Genomic DNA, 21,707 nt, shown 5'->3' with positions numbered 1-21,707 from the left:
TTCTGTGGCCTTACACAACTAGTGATGATGCAGTGTGCAACTGATAGGCATTAGTAATGAAAAAGGTAACAGAATCCCACCCAGGTGCTTCTGCACTAAAGAAGCCAAGCACTTAAGCCTTCATAGTAAGCTGGACCTCACTGTCAAGTGAGTTTCTCCAGTTTACAGAAGATTGGATAAAATCACAGCTGCAGAATCATAATTCATGAATATAATTCACAAGGAAAATTGAAAATCCATTTACATTTATTAGGAGATGGTTGTGCACAATGTCTCATCTTATTCAAAAAGTCTACAAATAGAGTTTAACACTTCTGATTGCAAGCAAATGTTTGTTCAATGTTCTCAGGTAAGGCCAATTTAGTGCCTTGTTACACTTTCAAGATTTAATATACATTTGTCAGTTCTTTTCTCTGGTAACAGTCCCACTGGAATAATAAGGAGAGTTCATTAAGACACTTTATAACAGCAGCTGAACTTGGGTTACACAAATTCAGTTCTGGAATATGCTTCAAATGTAAAGTATTCTAGGCAATTTTCCATTTTAAGATCTTAAAACAACACTGTCAAACATTTCCTCCCTCCCTCTGCACTTATACTACCACCACTGAACTTCCACTCTGTATAGAATGTCCAAGAATCTCAAAGCACTTCAGAAAGGGGGCACCATTTCAAACAGTGGTATTTTTGAGCTAGAATCCTACTTATAAAAGAATATACTTTTTTATTTGTCTTATGTTTACAAAAGGACAAGCGGCAAACTACATCAATCTTATCCTGACCTTAGTCCCACCTCTGACTGCCTTTACTTTTCTCACATGTAATCCTACTACTGATCCAGGAGTTCTGTTTAATTACAATGCTCACAGCTGAATTACCTCTCTGGAAAGGTGAACATCTGCTAGTCAATGATTTTCAGATGGAAGCACTGGTCAAATTTTAGGTAAGTAACAATCTTGAGAATCACTTGATTAGGGAGTCACTATCATAACTAATGTGATTTGATAATGCACTTGATCCCATATTGGTTTAAGAAGTGTAATAGACTTGATATGCATTTCTCTAAATCCTCTCAGAGCTGAAACTACATAGCTACCATGAAGAAATTCTAGTTTTGCCTTAAGCGGAACCTTTTACAACATTAAGTTACTATTACGATTTAGAGCACTAATTTTAATATAGATTTTCAGTTTTCAATTCTTATCAAATAGGTGAGCGGCAAAACCAAAAATATATGTATGAGTGTTAGTATACCACCAGAATGCTGTACTTTCTTCTTAAAAAATGTCCTTAATAAAGCACTAGGCATGTCAAACAAACTTTTGTAAACAAAAGAGAAATTACTCATGTTCTGCTCTGATTATAGCCAGATACATATTCTCATAAAATAAACATTCTCTTGTCATTTTCCATGGCCCACATATCCATATATATATGAGGTAAACCACTTAAACTCATCAACAACGTATAAACCTCAGTACGCCACAGGAACCTCAGAAAAAATGTAACCAAGTAAGATGTCAATATCAAGAAGTGACACTTTGTTCCACTGCAAAGTGAAACCAATTTATTTGTGCTAAATGAATGGAAAGAATGTATTCAGAATACATTTCTCTTATACATTGTACCGGCTTAGGCTGCTAAGAAGCATTCATTAGTGCCATGTTGTGCTACTTTCTTGTACTCTGTTTCTACCAAGCAATACAACATTTCGGCTGTTATGCCAATATATTCCTATATGTTTGTATCTTATTTTCTAAGACTTTTGAACATTTAAAATACCTGTTCAAACTTTGCTTCAGGGGAATCACAATTAATATATTTTAACAAGGAAAAAAATATCATCAGCTGTTCTCTACAATCACATTGCCTTCTGCAGCAAAAAAATCAAAGAGCACGCTTTAATCAGCTATCAGTAACCTGTGCGCAGGACCACACCTACCGAAGTTAATCGTGACAGATCACACAGTATGGGCAGCTTACAGGTTAACGTAAATGTCAAGTGAAATCATCAAATCTTAAGGTCCACAAATTGTACATTCCACAGACTCCAACAAGCCAGTGCCCTCACTGTAAAATTTTCTGACTGTACCATACATTTGAGGTGCTTGTAACAGAAGTATGGATGTGTCCTGTGTGCTGAATTAAGCTTATTTACTACACAACAGAATATGTGTCTTGGGCACTGATTAGGGTGTCTGACTCACTTTTGCACTAGAAGCTGTTAGGAAACGTAGTGCTGATTTTCCATAAGCTTGGTAAACACTGTAATGTTTCAGAATTTATCATAGAGCCCATCATGCCTTTAGTTTTCTGCAAATTGTCATGAAAAAATATAAAAAGGTATCCCTTTAATTTTACAAACCTAAAAGCCAGGAAAATGAAGCTTTGGAGCCAAGCAAAACGACATAATGCCGTATTACCAAACAGAGTAGCAAATGTTCCAGCCAGAGAATGGACATACATGTAGTTCAAGTAAACACTGATGGAAAACTTTGTTAAGTTAGTGTTGTAGACCCACAACACTGGCTGCATTTTATACAAACGTTTACAACACAATTAACAGTGAAGCCTATATAACCTCAGTGCAAATAAGTCAAATCCAAATATGCCAAGTAAGCCTTTGGCTTTTAGTAAACTGCTCCATGTTATGAGTCCACTTCTGACATACAGACTGCTGAGCACATGCACTAAGGCTGAGAGGAGGGATGCACTGAATGTTGAAAAGTGGCTGACTGCGATGCTGCGGATTGGACCGTAGGTTGCACAGGTGGCGGAGGTGGTGGCGGAGGTGGCTGCACTGGGGTCTGCGTGTTTGGAGAAGGAGGAGGAGTGGGACGTTTAAATTTGTCAGGGCTGTTACTTCTTCGTGGTGAAGGCCTCTGCAGAACAAATATTGAAATTATGTTTAACACACTCCTGAACATTAGGTACAAGTCCTGTAATCAATTTATTGAGCTTGATAAAGGAAAAAACAAGACAAAACAACAAAAAACTAACAAAAACTTGAACAGTTCTGTGGGAAGACTCCATTTCAAAACATTGCAAGAATTACAATACAACTGTTACATAAAATAAATGCCACTCTGAAATGTAGCAAAAGAAAGAGGAAGTACTTCTGACATCAAATGGAACACCCATTCCTTCCTGCCAGCTCACAGGAAACGAACATAAGGCACGTATGTCCTAAAGATACGTTTACCTATGATGACCAGCAACCTAAAAAGAAATGAGAGATGAAGTAGAGGCATCAGCCCCCAGTTGTGCTTTCCCAACCAGTAGCTGCTGCTGAGCCTTTTTATGCTGCTGGCATATGAAGTCCAACTACATGGTACCTGAGCGTGGGTGGAAGTGTTTCGAATGCCAGGAAGCCTGTCCAGAATCTCTAGCTTTCTGAAAGACTTTTAGCCTGCACACTGGAGCAAGACCAAAACATAATACAAGTTGTTCTTTGGAGAATAAAAAAGATTACAACCCTTTAAGCTGCAGGAGTAAAGCAGTTAGAGAACTCCCCTCAACAGAAACCACAGATTTTCAACAACCTGCACAACCACTTAAACCACACTTTATCTTTACAAACCAGTGGCAGGGCGAGGGGAATCTTCTTTAATGTTAGCAATGTAAAAATATAAACTACACTGCACAACACTAATTTCTGTGCTTTTCAAACCAAAACATTCGCTACTTACCTACACTTAGCATTAATCAAGAACCTCATGGCAAGACAAACCACCCACCCACAATTAGTGATCAACCACAGATGATCAGCTCTGTCAAAAAGCATGATTACAGTGCTATACAGAATGTACTACAAGTAAAGACAATTTATTCTGTAATGGAGATAAAAAAAAAGTCACGAATCAAACTGCAGTTTAGTCAAATAACGTGTATCACATCTATTTTTCTGTGCAACTATGCACATTAACACTATGTGAAAAGCCAAGGGATTCTTGACAACTGGTTGATGTCTCTGAAACATTTAAAATCATTTATTGCATTTGCATACATCTAAGAATACAAAGAGATCCAGTTTCAGTATTAAGACAAAGCCAAAAGCTACTTATCAAAACCTTTCTCAAAACAGTTAGTATTTTGTCGTGAAGATGATCTTTTTCATAGTGATTCAGTGTGACACCAATTAATTTACAGTTTCAAAAAGAGTACTATTTCACAAAGACTTAACAAAACAAATTCCTTGAAAGACCTATTTATAAAATTAGGTGCCACGTTTTCCAGAAGCACAAAGATCTTCTTCTGACTAACCCACATGACACACAGACTGGGATTCTACCTTACTGCTGAACTCCAGCTTCCTTCCTGTTCTAACCACTATTATAGAGTTCCCACCAATCTTTGCTAAATGAAATCAACAATCATTCCTGCATATTCACCTAAGCAATTTTAGAAGCAGTCATATTTCAGCTTTCTACAAAAAATTCTATTGAAACATGTTTTCATATCTGAGAATGACAAGTATATGCAAAAACCTTGCAGGATATTTACATACTACCATACCTGTTGAGAAAAATAAAATGGTCTTGATACAACAACTATAAGGTATTGTGCTAAATAGTTAATATTAGGCTCTGTTTGCTCATTGAGCTCCACAAATATTTAGAGTTATCATGATTAAGTAGAAATGCATCAAACATCACAGGTAAAAAGAAATTATTCCAGTTGAAAGGAGAAACTGCCCTAACAAATGTATATATTAACTTTCTTCTTTGCCAATGAGAACAGAAAGTAAAAGTTAACTGCCTGTTACAGTGACATGATGGTAGCATTGTGTCATCCTGAAGAAAACCTGAGCTTGGAGCAACCTCAGATGACTCATCCGTCAGATGGTGGAGACTAGGAGAAAAATGAAAGCAATGCTTTTACTTCCCGGGATAGGCTTAGTAGTTTAGAACATCACTTCTCACACCCTGCCCGCTGAGCCATAAGATGATACCTATTTACTGTCCTTAAGATGATAACACATCCTATTCTTTTGCAGAAAATAAGGTTCTCCAAAAAGAATCAGTTTCTGAGGGGTGAAGAGGAAAATCAGGATTGAAGAAAGCAGCAATAGATATCTTGGAGTCAGGAGACAAAAACAAACATTTACAAAAATGTTCTGTAAAAAAGCTTAAGGACAAGCAATTATAACTTTCAGAAAACAAACGGACAAGTATTTACTATTTTAAATACTTACTGTAATACCATGGGATGGTCCCATATGTTGTACATGGAGGCCTGGGGAATTGTAGTAAGACATTCCAGCTCTAGTCAGTGAAGTTGGTGGTGTGAAACCAACTGTGTGACTTGCATATGATAGACCTAGAAATTGTTAAAACAAGGTAACATCAACATTCTTGTTTATATTACAAACCAATTTGTGAAGGTTTTTTAAATTTTTTAATTTAAATCAATGATAGGTTAAGAAATGGTAACTGCCAGCAGATCAGACATCTAAAAATATTCATTGAACTGAAAACTGTGATGTAGAATTAATTTCTTCTTCTGTAGTAAACTATGATATGTTACAAAACATACATTACACAATGTTAAACCCAATTTTTCACTTAACATAATCAATGTAAGGCTCCCTAGGTAGCTTGGTTTTAGTCTACAAGCATCTCCATCCAGCCTTCTCCTCAGAGAAAATGGCTCCCTGAACACATACAGCCTGAAGAACTAGAGAGATGGTACCTGGAGAAGCCATCTACCACTGGGGCACTACAAGCTTCCACAAAGAAACTGGATGTAGGTGGCTCCTCCAAGGCATACCAGATTCACACCCAGACTTCCTTCTGTTTTGCCTTGGTATTTATAGGCAGGGACTCAAAGATCTTTGGGGCTGCAAAGCTAAACCATTCTGGGATTAGTTGCTAGCTGGACTAGGCTAGCAACTAACACTGAAAATTACAATTCGTTTTATCCACATTAAGGAAATCCTAGTATTCAAAAGTGCAAATATCTAATTCTTCCACCTAAATATTTGCTTTCTCTAAGAACTAGTTTATAATAATGCAGGTAAACAGAAACAGCAACTGCTAAGGGTTCAAAGTTCAGACCTGTTCTGAACATTTTTAGTATTTCTCAAAATAGCACATTTTCAAAACCTCTAGCTCATTATTGCTTTCTGATAAAAATATCAGTAAGGTAGGAGAAAAGACTTTTCTCAGCTGTTCTGTATTAGACCCTAGCAACTGCTTTGGAGAATTATGACCAAGAAAAATGTTTAAAGGTGTATGAAACTTCTATAGCAGCACACTGGATTTAATAGTTTTCACACTTCAAAACTGAATCAATGTAAAACAATGCCACTGCAGCTACACTATGCACCAACACCTACCTTTGTCCTTAACTACATATATCTGTGTTTCTGCCTACAACTGATGAGGCAAAATCTTGGAGGATGGGGGGAAAAAAAAATCAAGCCTCAGATCACTAATAAAGTCATCTAAGAAAACATACTTCCCTTGCTTAAACAATTCAAAGTTTGATTCTGCTACACCTACAATGCATGCCAGGTGCAGATTACAAGCAACTCCAGTATAATCACTGTCCCTTTAGAGTAGTTAAACAATGCAGATTAACAAAATTAATATGATTTTTTTGACTATACAATCTAATCGTATGTACAGCACAAGTTTTATTAACAGTGTTTTTGTAAGTGCAAGGACAGAAACAAAATAATGTTCAGGTAGGTGATAATCTGTTGCAAGTCAGAGACAAGAGCCCGAGAGAGTAAAAGGCAAAAAATACACTTTAAGCCACCTTTGCAACACTACAATTTTAGACTGCTTTGGGATAAACCAGCTCCAAAAGTTTTACAAATGCAAGTCTAAATAGCAGTCAAAGAAGCAATAGCAGAGTACTGAACATACATCCAAGGTAGCTTTATCTCTGCAGCCCAAAATCTCTATATAGCCTAGCTGAAGAAGCAAAGCATAAACAGTTTCACTACACTAAAGACTAAGTGGTAATTTGAGTAACTAATTGCCAGCGGCCTAGAGCAGCAACATTTCCACAATCTTTGAAGTTCCATAACTGCGCTAGAAATCTCATCAGTATCTCAGCTTGAAAGAGTCCTCAAAAGCAGCATCTCAAGCCACACAAGCACAAAGGACTCGGGTTTTCAGCAGCCAGAATCTGGCGCATTAAACCTGACCAGCTATCCATATGAAATGACAGCATTTCTAATTGGTTTCAAATTATGTTTCTACAAATTCAGGCACATCATGCCCCAAAAGAAAGATGACAAGTCATATGATTACTAGATGCAAAATACAACTGTTGTATTAATATGTGCTGACACTTTTTTGACAGTGTCTTACTGTACTACTTCATGCATCGTCTCAAACCCTACGTTTTCATCCTTTACTGCATTCATGTAACCCAGACAGCTGTACAAAATTCCTCATTGATCTCTTTAGGTCTCTAAGAAGATACTGCTTCTATCTGTCTAAAGTCTGAAACTTCCAAACTATAGGTATTAATTTATCAGACGTGATGAATAACGTAGCTGCCTGTGCAGAAGTGCTAGCCTGGAACCTTTACTTGTACCAACATTACCAAAATTGTGAGCTCTGTTAGAAACTATCATTTCAGCTTGTTATTTTTAACTGCTTCGGACTGTGTTTCAGCTTTGTGTTTGACTTTTTCTTCCCTTGTCTTGGATGTAATTCTCACTAGAATAAAGCACTGTTCTATCAACTACTGATAGGAAGTAAAGTCCACAGGCAACAAAGAATGTGCCTCAGTCCCAGCGTAGGAACAAATCAGCAGAGTAACCCTGCACTGACACATCAGCATCCAAACTGGGTCCGTTTCTAGGTAATCTAGTGTGCAAGCCTATAAATGACCAGATAATAGTTCCTACACATAGCTTTAATTATAACCACTGTGAGGACTGCAGATACAATAAGCAGTTGAATACGGTATTATTATGAAGGCTGCATATGTATAACCATGAAAGCCTACAGTAGTTACTCCAGAACACTGGTCAGCATAATCACGTTTCTGTACATGCAGTTACAGGACAAAGAAAACATGTATCATTTTCTTGGCAACATACCCTGCAGAACACCAAAATCATGTTCATCTCTAACAATGTAACATGGTTTATGACCATAGCTAGTTTTTACATACGCTTACTCTTTTTGCAACACCTGGATGAAAACTATTTTGAGTCCTTCTGAAAAACTGAAGTCAATCTTGAAAATTACAGTTTAAATACATTTTATATGTTCTAGCAGACCTGTGCAATAAAACATCTCAGTCCCACCTTGCAGAATGTGTCAATACAGAGCACATCTCATTTGCCCTTACTGCAGGACTCTGTCCAACAGGTTCTAAAGGTGAACTTGGGAAAGCAGGGCATGTGGGATTCACTTCTTTACATACAAGTGAGTTTGTGATAACCATACAACATCCATGGCCAGCAACTTTTAATGAATGTCCAAGCACAATTTTAAGAGATTTAAAATTTCAGTCAGTAAATGTTAGTAACAAAAATACATTTCCTTTGAATTAAAAAAAAAATAATATATTAAGTAATTAAAAATTCAGAAAAGGTTTGCCTTTGTTATACAAAGTACTAGAGACAGGAATTCTTAAATTTTATAGTTACTGTTTTACAATAGAAAATAGAAGTACAGAAGCCACTTCTCTACTAAAGAGAAATGGAAATTCACTTTTTTTCCAAACACATTTAAGATTAGACTTCTGATTCAGAGCACAATAGTGTCCTCACTACTAATTCATCACCAGACTCTAGAAATCTGTTTGAACTATGCAACCTGTTGGGCAACTTCGGGGGATAGAGGAGAGGAGGAAGAAGAAAGAAAGAAGAGGAGAGAAAAAGAGAGAAAAGAAATAAAACTTCAAGTGATAGCTACTTAACTGATCTTTAATATCTGTTCACAGTGCAAAATAGAACCATCTGAAAACATGCTGCACTAGAAGACATCTAAGGCAAAACTATTCTTACATTTATGATTTCTTTTTTTCCCCCAGACTAGCTTAGAAAGGCTACTGACCTAAATATATTAATAGGGCTCATTACTATGTGATGCATACAATAATTTTAGAAAGTGGGTTAAATATTTACCAGGTGATATAGGTCTGCTAGAACTTGGTGAGGGTGTGTAAGGGATAGGACTGGACACAGTGCGCGGTCTTAATCCTTGTGCAGACATCTCATTAAAGTATCTAACAAAAAAAGGTTAAGAATGATTAGATCAAACATTTTAAAATGTGCCATGTTTTAAACGTTTCACTGGTTTTTTTCAATTCCCATAAAAATCACATTAGATTAATAAAAGACCAGTCACCTTTACGAAGTCATGGCAGGAGCTCTTGTTGTTGAAGGCTCAGTTACTAGGTTAAGTCCACCTTTTTCTATTGGAAGTTATCTTAGTCATTTGCAGTTAAAACTGTACAAGTTGTGTATGATTACAATAGTACATATTAAAGGCCAGAGCCATAAATCATGTCATCCGATCTGACGGTAACTACATTTTTGCACTTTACACATAATTTCTACATTGAACTATTCAATAGCTTGTCTGGCTGGAGTGTATTTTCCAAGAAAGGCATTCAGCACTAATCTGAAATCATGAAAAGGGACGCAAAAAAATCATTAAAGTGTTAATAATTTGTTCCAACAGCTTATCAGCCTCACACTTAAAAAAACCTGTCCCCTACTTTAATACCCCTGGTGTATACGTCTAGCCATTTGCACATCAGGCTCATCTCATCACTGGAAGAGAGAGACGTTTTGAATCCCAGACTTTCTCCCACTAAAGGTACTTCTAGGTTGTGTTGAAAGACACCCTACCGCATTTCACAGTCATAAACTGAACAGATCAGAACCTCAGGCAAGGCATTTTTCCCCACCTGTAATAATTCCAGTGGTAGTTATCTGAACTTTACTCACTGAAGACAGTGAAACTTCACAGCCATCAAGTGCCTTCTAAAAGAAGGTAAAAATCAGCAATTGCTCCCACTTGCCACTTAGTTTTTATCTCAAAAGTAATTTTATGTATTTTTTCCCAAAGACTAGGCTAGCAGCTTTGAGGTTGACTTGCTTATGCAAGACTCTCCACCTAGATTTTTCAGTCTAGAAAATTGCCTAGATTAGAGGGTCCCCCCGTCACCATCTACTGCACATATGGTTGCAAATCAGTGCATCTGGGTTTATATTATTACATTTAACTGTGTTTTCTTTACTGTACTCAGTAGAGCAGCAGGCAAAATTAGCTATCTAACGGCCCTCTGACATTACTTGCCTTCCCTTCTACAACTATGTTCTCAAAAATTCTTAGTAGCTACATTTATTTCCCAATCACAGAAAAAAAACCCACAACATGAAGCAACATTAAAAATACTCCTATTCAGTGGACTAACAGTGATGACTACTTCAGAGTCTGTGAGCCCTTTCATAAACTATTTGAAACATATTTTGCTACTGCATCTTACTTTTCAAACCAGGATATTCAGAGTTACTAAGCCACATCACCTAACATAGGCAGTACACTGCAGTGATACCAAAACTGGTTGAAATTTGGGGGGATCAGGTAATACAAGTAGCTGCAATGGAGAGTAACACGAAATTATCAAACTGGCAAACTAAAGTTTAATAAAATTAAAGTTTTCTGAAGAGCTACTGGTGGCAAGGTTAGCAAAATTGAACTAGCTAGACCACCTCTGCAACACGGAGTAACTTGTAATGCAGATAGTATGTGTATTAAAGTAAGGCAGTGGTCTTTGTCATTTTATCATATTCATCATATTTTATTCTACATAAAGACAATTTTCTGTAAGTCATCTTAGTACCTGGATCAGGTGATATGGAACAGCAGCACATCATTTGTATGCTTCCTGTTTTCAGGTATTTCCCTACTACTCCAGAGAACAGGATGGAGGATTGAGAAGACAAAGTTATTGCTAGTCAGGAGGAGGAAGTTTAGGGGGAGCTGTGTATTTTGCATTCAGTAAAACATTTAATCTACCCCCACCTACAAAAAATAAGTACCATTAGCTAACAGAATGAAACTCAAAAAATGGATATCCGTCACCACCATCATTTTTAGGATGACAATGTAAGCTGACAAAAACTTACATTTTAAAATAATTACTGCACATAGTTCCACAGTTATTTTGTCTACAGAGTCCTCCTAAGACTAAAAACTCTAATATCTGCTTTATCTTTCTCTTTGCTTTGTATTACTTACACTGTGAATGCCTGTTTTGGAGTGACTCTGTCATGCTTTTGTAGTACCAAGAAAACCAACACAACAATGAAACTTCACAGAAGTACAGAACAGTTGATCAAATTTTATTGCATTTTATTGATTACCACTACCTACAATGAATTGACAAAAAAAATAAATAGGATACTCCACAATTTTGGATTAATACTGATAACTCACATAGATTCAGATTTTAACTGTATTTATATTACAATGTAAATACTGTAAATGCAGTATTTCTATTACACAAACACAAGAATCCTGTGTTTCTATCAATTTATACAGCATCCACTGCATCTTAATACCAGATGCTACTGCAATATGTGTTAGTTGCCTAGGATTTCATTGAAATGAAAACAGTACCTTGAACTTTCAGTGTGCTCCTTGAAACAAAAAATATCTAGTACTTTTTTTCTGGTAGATTATGGCTTATATCAAATATACTGATGACTCAAAAGAAACAGCTCAGTATCAGAAGAATACACAGCACAGGGTAACTTTTAACGTTTCTTTTTAAGGGACCAGTATAAATCCAAAATAGTGTAAAACAGTACAAGCAAAAAATTAGCATTTGATAAGAAATAAGAATGTTCTAGTCAGTATACTTAAAAACATCTTTCAAGTTACAACACTCATGTGATTATGAAGTGAGAAAACACTAAGAGGCATCACCAAGAAAAACTCAAAGACTACCTGAAGGGTCAGCGCAAGCAATGCAGCTTGCAGTAGAGGGAAAAAAAAAAATAAAAAAAGAAAAGAAAATCAAGGATATTATGGTTTGGAAATCAAACCCTTCTGCAAAGCACTAGTTAGCCCTAAGTAAGGATGTTGTGCCTAGCTCACGGAACTCCTTCTAGTTAGGAGCAAAACAAAGGTACTATAATTGACTTATCCTGAATCTCAACTACACAGCTATATTTATTTCAATATGTATTACCAAAACCCTAAGCAATTCTCAGGTACAAATATTTTTTTTCTCATTGTTAAAAATAACGCCATTTCTATACAAGTGTGACACAATTCTACTAAAAATATTCTTGGGCCATGCTGAAATCTGATATGCAGATGAAACCCACATACAGGTTATTTCTGTAAATACTTATTCTATAATATTCAAAAAGAAGTATGAGTATTGAAAGAAGCTGAATGCCAACATATCTGGATCACTAGAAAATACAAACCTTTCATCATCCATTTCTAAGCTGGATTCACTTTCTGACAGTTGCCTGCAGAGTGCTTCCCTACGTTCCATTTCCCTCTGTAATTTTCTTTGAAGTCTCAAGTTTTCTTCTCTCATATGCCGCTCCTCTTCTAAATATTGTGCCATCTTCTCTGAATCTGAAATTCCAAATTTTGTTAAAATTTGACTGAAATTCACAAACAGACAAATACATTGTGCCTAATTTTACCCCAGTACTTCAAGAATGAGGGTGTAAAAATGCTCAGGATGGGTCATTCAAAATTCTAATCTCTAAGTCAATAGTTCAATGCCAAATTTTGAACAGTAGCTACTAAAATAAATTACTGATTGACACCAATTTTGGAAATAAAAGGTTAAAAGCAAACAGAGTTTTAAGTATTTACCTAAATGAATTTGGAAAAAAAAAAGGAGAAAAAAAAAAAGAAGAAAAAAATAAAACCAAAACCACAAAGAAGGACAACAATGATTTATGCTCCATTAAAATAATGTGATTCCATGTTTACAAAGATTTTACTGCAACACATGGAAGAAATTATTTTAAAGGTATATTTCCTTTTCAAAGGAGGAAGCACAAAAAGTTCTGAAACCCAAAACACTCAAATTTGTATTAAATTGCTACCTTATATGTATGCTATAGCACTGTTTCAATTACACATTTTTATCACAGAGGCTGGCCAACAGGACATGTACTGATATTAAAAGCCAACAAGTAGTTTACTATGTACACCAAAGCACAATTTGAGTTTGCAATTCTAAACAAGTTCAGCAAATAACACTTAAACAGTCTTCAATCAAAATAATATCTGTTTTAGAATATTGGTCCCAAACTATCAACAATACATGATTTCTCTCTCTTCTGTGGAAGTATCACTGCTAAACAAAACAGCATCACTTATTTAAAACTACTAATATTGAAGCAGTTGCTAGACTAAAAGTGTTTCAGGAAGACAAAATGTAATACCAATATCAGAGTTTAGTAAGCAGATTTTATTAAGTATTTATGAATAATACTAGAGATTCTCTAACGAAAACAAACTGCAAACACGAAACTGAAAATGCATTTCAGTTTCATCTGCTTGCAGGCTAGCACATCCACTATTTCTATCAGTATTGCTGTTCATATTGAAGCTTGGTTTAATCTGTTCACGAACAGGAAGTACTTTAAAACTTAGATCTTATTTTCAATGAGAATTTGAATTCAAATGCTTCTAAATTTTTACTCTAAATCACAGAAATTCAAAGATAAATCAATTAATAAAGAATTAATTAATAAAGAACACTTGAAATGAAATTGATTATGCTAAACTTGTACAGAGTACTTTGAACCTAAGGCCTTGCTCTCCTCCTGAAGTTCAGTAAGTGAAGGCTGCAGTGCAGAACTGGCAAGTATAAAGATTAGCAGCCCTTATCTTCTTTTAACTGACACAAATTATTAATACCACAAACTTCTGCACAAGGCCCCTGCAACATCCCATCATCTCTGTATTTAAGGAAGGTGACTGCCTCTGGCAAGCTATTTCTCTTAACAGCAGTAGAAATATTTCAGTTAGCCTGTCAAGACCAGCACACTAGAGGGGGAAAACACTTCTCATTCCCCACTTACCCAAACTCTTCTGTTGTGGTTAGGCATTGACTTATGAATTGAAATATAATGCCACTGACTCAGAATTAGGCACTAGACGATAAGAACTGACGAAACCCAGATAGAAATTTAAAAAAAAGATAAACACATTTCTTCTGGCCCAAGGTATTAAAGAAAAAATTGTTGATTCTTCCAGACACCTTTTTAGTAAAGCTAAAAACCCCCAAACTGCACATGAATACATCAAGAAGCAATAATACTGCAATTGTGAAAATATTTGAATCCCAAACGCCCTATTTTTTCTACTTCTACTTTAAATTCAAACTCATTGAAGTATATATAAAAATCTTACATTACACAAACCTAAAAAGATTTAAACCAAGTTGTTTACTCACGCTGTAACTGTGCAGCCCTCAGTTGTTTCTTCAACCTCTCCACTTCATTCTTTAAAAATCTGATATGTCTCATCATATTTTCTGGAGAATCTATCTCCATTGATATGTCTCTGGGTGATGGTGGAGCAGATACTGGCTGGTCTAATTTCTCCTGCAAAATTCTGCATGAAAAATAGTTCAAACTTCACCTTCAGTTCTACTGAAAATAAACCCTCTTAAACCCCCCAGAAATCCACTGCAAGGATTTTGACAAGTATATAAGAGTTACTTTAACTACTGTCATTGGGGAATGTTTGTATTTATGTTCTTAGAGGAAGAACACATATCCAAGATGAAAAGATGAGTAAAGCATGTCTAGGGTGAAACACAAGCTTTTCTGTATTTCACCGTAACTAAAAGAGGAAACATCACAGACATTTTCTGAAGCATAGTCACATCAGATTTTTTTTTTTTTTTTTTTTTTTAATACAAGAAATCTCCAAACTAAAAGGTATTCCACATAGTCAAGGTTTCAAATACCTAAAAGCTGGAATAACTGATTGGAAATTCAGGAGTAATGATGAATTTTTCAGCCTGAAAGCGTGAAATTGTTCTTCACTAGAAACATGTTGATTGGCCATGATGATTATGACTCTGCCCTGAAGAGTAGGGATAGCACTATGAAAGCACAACATGGCCTAGTATTCACTCGTACCACACAAAATGGTACTAATGCATGGTCTGACTCCATCATAGCTTCTTGTAAGAAGGCACACATTCAGAGATAAATCAAATCAGAAACAGTTTGGCTTAAATAAGGCTTTGAATCTAAGATGTACAAAAATGCTACCAATAGCCCATCCTACTATGAATTTACCACTGCTGAATATCACATACAGCTCTTCAGAGCACCTTCTACAGTAAAATAAAAATACAAAACCTGCAGTTCACCCAGGCTCAGGCATTTTCTGAGGGCCCAGTCAAGATTCAGAGAGTCACATTAACAAAATGTCCTTAAACATATAGAAGAAAATAAGGTATTAATCATCTCTTCTCCACCCAAAAACAAGAATTCTTATAACACGGCATTAAAGAAAGCACACTGCAACAAGACAAACCGTTTTTCTGCTTCAAGTTTATCCATCCTCTTCCAGAGACGATTCACTAGTGCTTCTTGTTCTTGTTCCAAAGTATTTTCAAGGTCAATCTTCTCACGTCTTAACTGGAGATGAAAAAAATCAATATTTTGCAAGGAACTGCCATTAGTAAAGATCACTGTTATGACACCATTTTACTTGATGCTTTATGACAGCAAGGAGAAGGCAAAGGAGAGCCAAAATCAGGCTGGCCACAAAGCCAGTGGGAAAAAAAAATACAACCAACCAACCTACCAACCCAACACAGAGCCAGCGAAAAATCAAGATATTCAAAAGTTGCACAGTTGTCATCTTTGCAACAGAAATCTTTCTCACAGAACTTGTCTCTGCCAGCACGGAGGCATTTGAAATCTGGACATACTGATGACATGACAAGCCTATTTAAACACATCTCCTGTTCCACATGTCTCCGAACTTCAAACTGAATTTACTATCAACTCCACCAACATTCACTCTTTTGAAAAACTTCAAAAGTTTTTCACAGTTTAGTAAGCCAGAAATTGAAGAGAAGCCATGTTCACCTTGCATTAGGCGAAGCAACATAACAAAAATAGTAAGGAAAAAAAATGCAAAATGCCTTAAGTGTTACCGTATCAACTCTTACTAGCAGAAAAAAAAAAGTATTTCTATCTTGGCAAAGGCCTTATAAAAGTAAACACTTAACTTGACATTATTCTCATTCATTCACTGTGTGGACAAACATTCTTGATTCTACTGTGAGTTAATAAATGCAGATATACTGTAGAAACACACATGAAGAATTACTAGTATTTTAGTACAGATACAATGGAAATATTAATAAAGAATACATTAGAATGCTAACAGGCATGGATGATATTATTCAGCAACACTGGCAGATGAACTCCAGCAATTAGCACGACTGAAACATGTGGGAATAGATGAACGCCTTTACAGGTTGAAAAGAGCATGGAGATATTTTCCCTAGCAAAGCCTTAATTAACACCACTTTCCTGAAGGGCAAGTAACGTCACATTACAAAATGGAAAGACTGAAAACAGGCTAGGCGATTTCCTCGCACATTTACTGCATCACTGAGTGAAGTGTTATTACAGCACTGAAATCTATAAAGGGCTCTATGCTAACCACTAAACTAGTAATGAGATACCCAAACAAAATTTAAACTCATGACCTTCACGTAACAGTGCAAGTTTAATCGATGTGAAACTTTAATCTTTCAAGCTTAGAAGAAATACTGTAAGTAAAAATAGACATATGTTGATGAGTAATAGGGACTATAATTAGAAAAAGAAACATTGTTTAGCAAATCTTTCCATGTCTGAGTTTCCAGATGTACATTAACAGTTGAGGGAACTTCCATAACAGATGTCAGAAGTGACATGCTTCAGCCTCACACTAGGGATGAGAATTTGGATCCTGACCTACACTTTGTTCCCCATACCAGCAGAAGCTGGAGTGGTATGAAGGCAAAGGGCTCAGCTCCGGAAGATAAAAGGCACTTTGCCTTAGGGCACTGCTCATGAGCCAATTTGGCCAGTGCTTGGGGCTGACAGCTTTCAAATGGAAGAAAGTACATAAAACGTTCTGGGAATCTGCACACCAGTGCTTCTACACCAACATGCAGAACTTCACTACATTGCTTAGCTACCTATATAACCACATGATGAAAAAAGGTTTTTGACTATGGATCACTACTTCCGCAGCAATGGTTTTTGCATCATTTCAGTGCAACATAGTTTAGACTCACCGGCTCTGATGCAGTCTTTTTACAACTATGTTATTGATCTAGTACCAAACAAACCCATAAAAACGTACTGGTGAAAATAAAAATATTTTGTTTAATGGTAGGAAGAAGAGCAAAAAGCAATTTGAAAACAGAGTAAATTATTTATAACCTTGAAACATTTGAAAAATCTACAATTACATTTAGTATTATAGCAACCATCACCAAGGCAGTGGAGTCCATTAATTAGAAATCCACATGTGGGTGATCATATCCAATGGCAAGGCCAAATCATTAGCAACAATATACTTATGAGCCTTGTGTAGCACCCTGAAGGCTGACAGACGTGTTCTGATGAAAACACCTAGTAAACTGTGTTGTGAAACAGAGATAAAAAATTTCACATTTCCAGCAGTATGAAAACACACTGGAAACAAGTATCTGCATTTTCTGATCTTGAGTGCTGTCCCAGCTCCTCCCAGTGCCAGGAAATTAAAGTTCTGAGGATGAACACCTTGTATTGAACCTACAAGAAAAGCAACTGCAGCATTCTGACCAGAGCTGTGAAGCGAAAGAATAGGTATATTTTGTACTAGATACTTTCAGGTGTACTTTGGAAATGCAGTCTAACACTAATCAATGAATTTGTTAGTAACATGATATAGTATTCTGAACTAAAATAATCAGGATGGGATTGTACCTCCAAACCAAACAAGAAGCTGTAAATACTAGCATCATTCTACATGAGTTCAAAGTTACATTCCAATAAAACATCTTTTAGTTTTTATCATCAGAACAGGTAAACAAGGAAGTACTGCTTGCTTTTTTTCTGGCCTTCATCTTCCCTTCAGAGTAAGGGAACCTCTCCACCATGAATTTGAGTTCCTTGTCCTCTCTTTTTTTCACACATACACTTACTTTACTTCAAATGTAGCTAAAATATCCACTGTCTCTGTTCCTGCTTTTTCAGTCTTCTTGCCAACTTACCAACAAGGACAACTGTTCCTTCCTAATATGGAGATCTCCCAAATCAATGAAAGCTGAATATGATCTCTGCCTAAACCCACTATCCCAAATTTCACCTCTCTGCTGCTTGTCTGCCCCTCCCCCTTTGTAGAGTTAATTCTTTTCAGCTCTCCAAGATTATCTCTGCAGGAGATTTTACATCTTTCAAAGAAGCATACATAGAAGATGATTATGGGCAGTTTAATTACTATTTCTCATCTCTTAACTGCATAAATTCTAGTTTCTCACTGTATTGTATGAAATAGAAAAGCAACTAAAAAGTAACAGCAAGACTACAAACTTGGCATTTGTAGGACAAAACTGACAGCTACTCATTTTCTATCAAACCACTGAATATCGCTGCCCATTTTAACCAAAACATTCAATTAACTGGAATAGTCACATCACAGATTTCCTCATCATTAGCCTTCAGAGAAGAAAGTTCTGCCACTTCAAGCTGACTTGAGAAAATTAAGTCAGATCACATTCGAACCCTAATATAATGAGAGTTAGTAATGACATGATGCAATCATCACAGCTACAAATTGGCTACCTACTCATCACCTGTGGCATGAGCAGCTCTGATGAGAAAAAGCAAACAGGAAGGACACAAAGCACAAATGATTCCTGTTCCATATTTTAAAAATAGCTTAGTGAACATATGCTGTAACTATCTACTCACTCATTACAGTGACAGATCTAGTGATGAAGCCCTTGATTATGTTCAAAGCATTGCTGAAATACACCTTCCAAGCCCTGTTTAAACATGTGTCCAAAAGGTTATGCTGAAGCATCGTGGCCATCTCTCTTACTTAATTCCTGGTTTAGGCCCAGCCAGTAATTCAGAACAATAAGCATTTTTTTAATTTGTGTAAGAGAAGAAATCATGAAGTTCAAAGTAATTTGAGATATACTATACCTTACTGTAAGAGAAAAAAAAGGTATATATTGCATTCCCTATTAATGAGAATGGAATTTCTAAGTAAGACCAACAGCCAAATTTAACTTTTTCATAAACAAAGTTAAGTTCTCAAGGTCAGATACAAGAAAGGCCTTTGAATACCCTTGCTTTTTGAACAATCTATCATTGACTTTCAAATGTAGCAATAAGTTTCAAATTTTATGATTTCCCAAGTCTGTCTTCCCAGAACAATGATACAAAAATAACTACCATTAAGATTTTAGCTCTGGCTCATGCCAACATTTCAAAGAGAAACCAGCTTTATATGTAAGCTTACTCTGCATTTTGATTAAGTAGCCACCACCACCACCTTGTGGCTAAGAGAGTTATTTCAATTTCATGTTAATTTCCATTTTGAATAAAGATTTGTTGGCAACCACATTGTTCTATCTTTCTGTTTTTTAATTTGTTCCATAGATCTCTACATACAGAATGTTAGCATAAGAGTCAAGAAAACTTATTTTATCATAAATATAACCATTAATTATTTTACCCACAACGTCAACAGAGATAGGAAAGTCATATAAAACTGGTAGCAATTTAAATATTTATACCACCCAAATTACTGAGCTTCCACAAGCCAGAAAAAAAAAATGAAGTTCTTTAACAAGCCTGTATATTTAATCAGTTTGCCTTCAGTCAAACAGACTTCTGCTAATGCCAGAGATGTTTTAATGCACATGCCTAAAATTAACCATGAGAGCAGTTCCAATGTCTAAACTTGTAGCAGAAACATGACCAAAAAAAAAAAAAAAAAAAGGTGGTGTTTTATTTCTGTAATTTGCACAACTGTCTTGGGAGAAAACGAGTTGGACGTAGTAAATTCTCAAATCTTTTTAAGTATACACACAGCTGACATCTCGCAGTTCAAGTCCTATGCAATCCAAGCTGCCACAAAAATCACAACTAGACCACATGTGTTTTATCTACTGTAGAGCTTTACCTCCTTTGAAGTAACAGTCTTTCCCACTAGCAGTGTGAGAGTGAAAGCTGATGAATGGCAACAAGAAGCATGACTTATATAATTCTGAAGATAAGGAGTTACCTGCTCCAAGGTGAGCTGCTTCGAAATTGTATCATTTTCCAGTTTTTTGATCTTCTTCATCAGTTTGTTCACTTGAAATTCCTGTTCCTGCTCTAAATGCTGCTCCAATTCAGCTTTCTCATGCTGCAGCTAAAAATTTAGAAGACATAGAAGTATTTTAAACACACAGAAGAATGGAACATTATACAGCTTTTATATATTTACATATTTATTCTTATTGCACATTAAATTCTCTATTGATAATCCCTCTTAAAAGACTTCAAAATGTACAACCCATCTAACAGCCCTTCAAAAAAAAAAAACAAAACCCAATATTTTAAACTGTATTCTATTTTCAAAGTAGATGGAAGTAAACTACATTTTCAAACATTTAATAAAGTCAAATGAAAATAGATACAATATATGTAGCATATAAAATATAGTCATTTCAAAAGTAAAAAAAAAAAATCTATATGAGTCACAAAAGCATTAACTTTAATCTAAATTCATCTCAAGAGCATCCAAAAACATACAATGCAGGTCTTCGTAGTTCCTTCTCCTAGGCAGCTGAAAGCTTAAAATCATAAATCAACTAGGCTGGAAAAGACCTTTAAGATCATCAATTCCAACCTTTACCCCAGAACTGCCAAGTCCACCACTAAACCATGCCACTAAGGGCCTCATCTATACGTTTTTTGAACACTTTCAGGGATGGCGATTCCACCACATACAACAGACAGAACGCGGATTACCACCAAGCTCAAGGTAGTTGCTGCACTTTCCTTCATTAAAAAAAGCTAGATGCTTCTGGTTTTGTTTTGGCTTTTTTAATTTTATTACCTAGCTATAAATTGAGACAAAAGCCAGTCGCTGTAATCAGCTTATATTTAATTAGCAAATTAAGCTGTGTGAAAAGGCATATAGCCAGAATCTCTCACTTGGCCTAAAGCCAGATGCTGCTAACAGAAAGCATGTGGCTGGGGACTGCTAGTATTTGCAGACAGTCCAGTGAGTCAGGAAAATCATACAGGCCTGCGAAGGCACCTCAAACCAACTTAACAAATACTGTTTCTTGCTCCTGTGTGCTTCATGCAAATGCAACTACCATATTACTTAAAAAAATTGAGCTGCAACTGCACAATCTTGCTTGTGCAATCATTCTTTTTAAAATTTGGCGGAATTTCCATCACATGGGAACTGATGAGGCTGATCTGCAGCTGCTGTGTAGGATCTACTAAACCTTGCCTCAGGAGTGTGAACACACTTGCAGCCAAAAGACCATTCCCACTGATCAGAAAGCTGCTAAGTGAAGCAAGGAAAAATCTAAGGAAACCTACAAACACATTTCCCTTGAGTGCTAAATGGGGTTATAACTTGAAAGCCCTCTTGGACATTCTGATGAACTTACTTTATTGTGTCACTCCTCTTCACCCTATTATTCAGAGTGGAAGAAAAATACTA

The 21,707-nt window shown here is 36.1% G+C and overlaps 1 protein-coding gene across 1 annotated transcript in view; it reads right to left on the bottom strand.

Annotated features, from left to right (window-relative positions):
• Nucleotides 1-265: 265 nt before the first annotated feature.
• CCDC6 (coiled-coil domain containing 6) overlaps nucleotides 266-21,707 on the bottom strand; it is a 47,963-nt gene continuing 26,521 nt past the window's right edge. Inside the window, exons 3-9 of the mRNA XM_080621540.1 lie at nucleotides 20,268-20,396; nucleotides 15,516-15,619; nucleotides 14,419-14,579; nucleotides 12,422-12,578; nucleotides 9,098-9,198; nucleotides 5,195-5,319; nucleotides 266-2,882 (exon numbers count right to left, since the gene is read on the bottom strand). Of these exons, the coding sequence (XP_080477666.1) occupies nucleotides 2,691-2,882; nucleotides 5,195-5,319; nucleotides 9,098-9,198; nucleotides 12,422-12,578; nucleotides 14,419-14,579; nucleotides 15,516-15,619; nucleotides 20,268-20,396 (969 nt within the window). The 3' untranslated portion in view covers nucleotides 266-2,690. The remainder of the gene's footprint in view (nucleotides 2,883-5,194; nucleotides 5,320-9,097; nucleotides 9,199-12,421; nucleotides 12,579-14,418; nucleotides 14,580-15,515; nucleotides 15,620-20,267; nucleotides 20,397-21,707) is intronic.

The sequence above is a fragment of the Psittacula echo genome (genome assembly GCF_963264785.1).
Source record: "Psittacula echo genome assembly, chromosome: 6".
Lineage (NCBI taxonomy): Eukaryota > Metazoa > Chordata > Aves > Psittaciformes > Psittacidae > Psittacula > Psittacula echo.
Note: the sequence above shows the minus strand (reverse complement) of the source record. Positions and strands in the feature narration are given on the sequence as shown.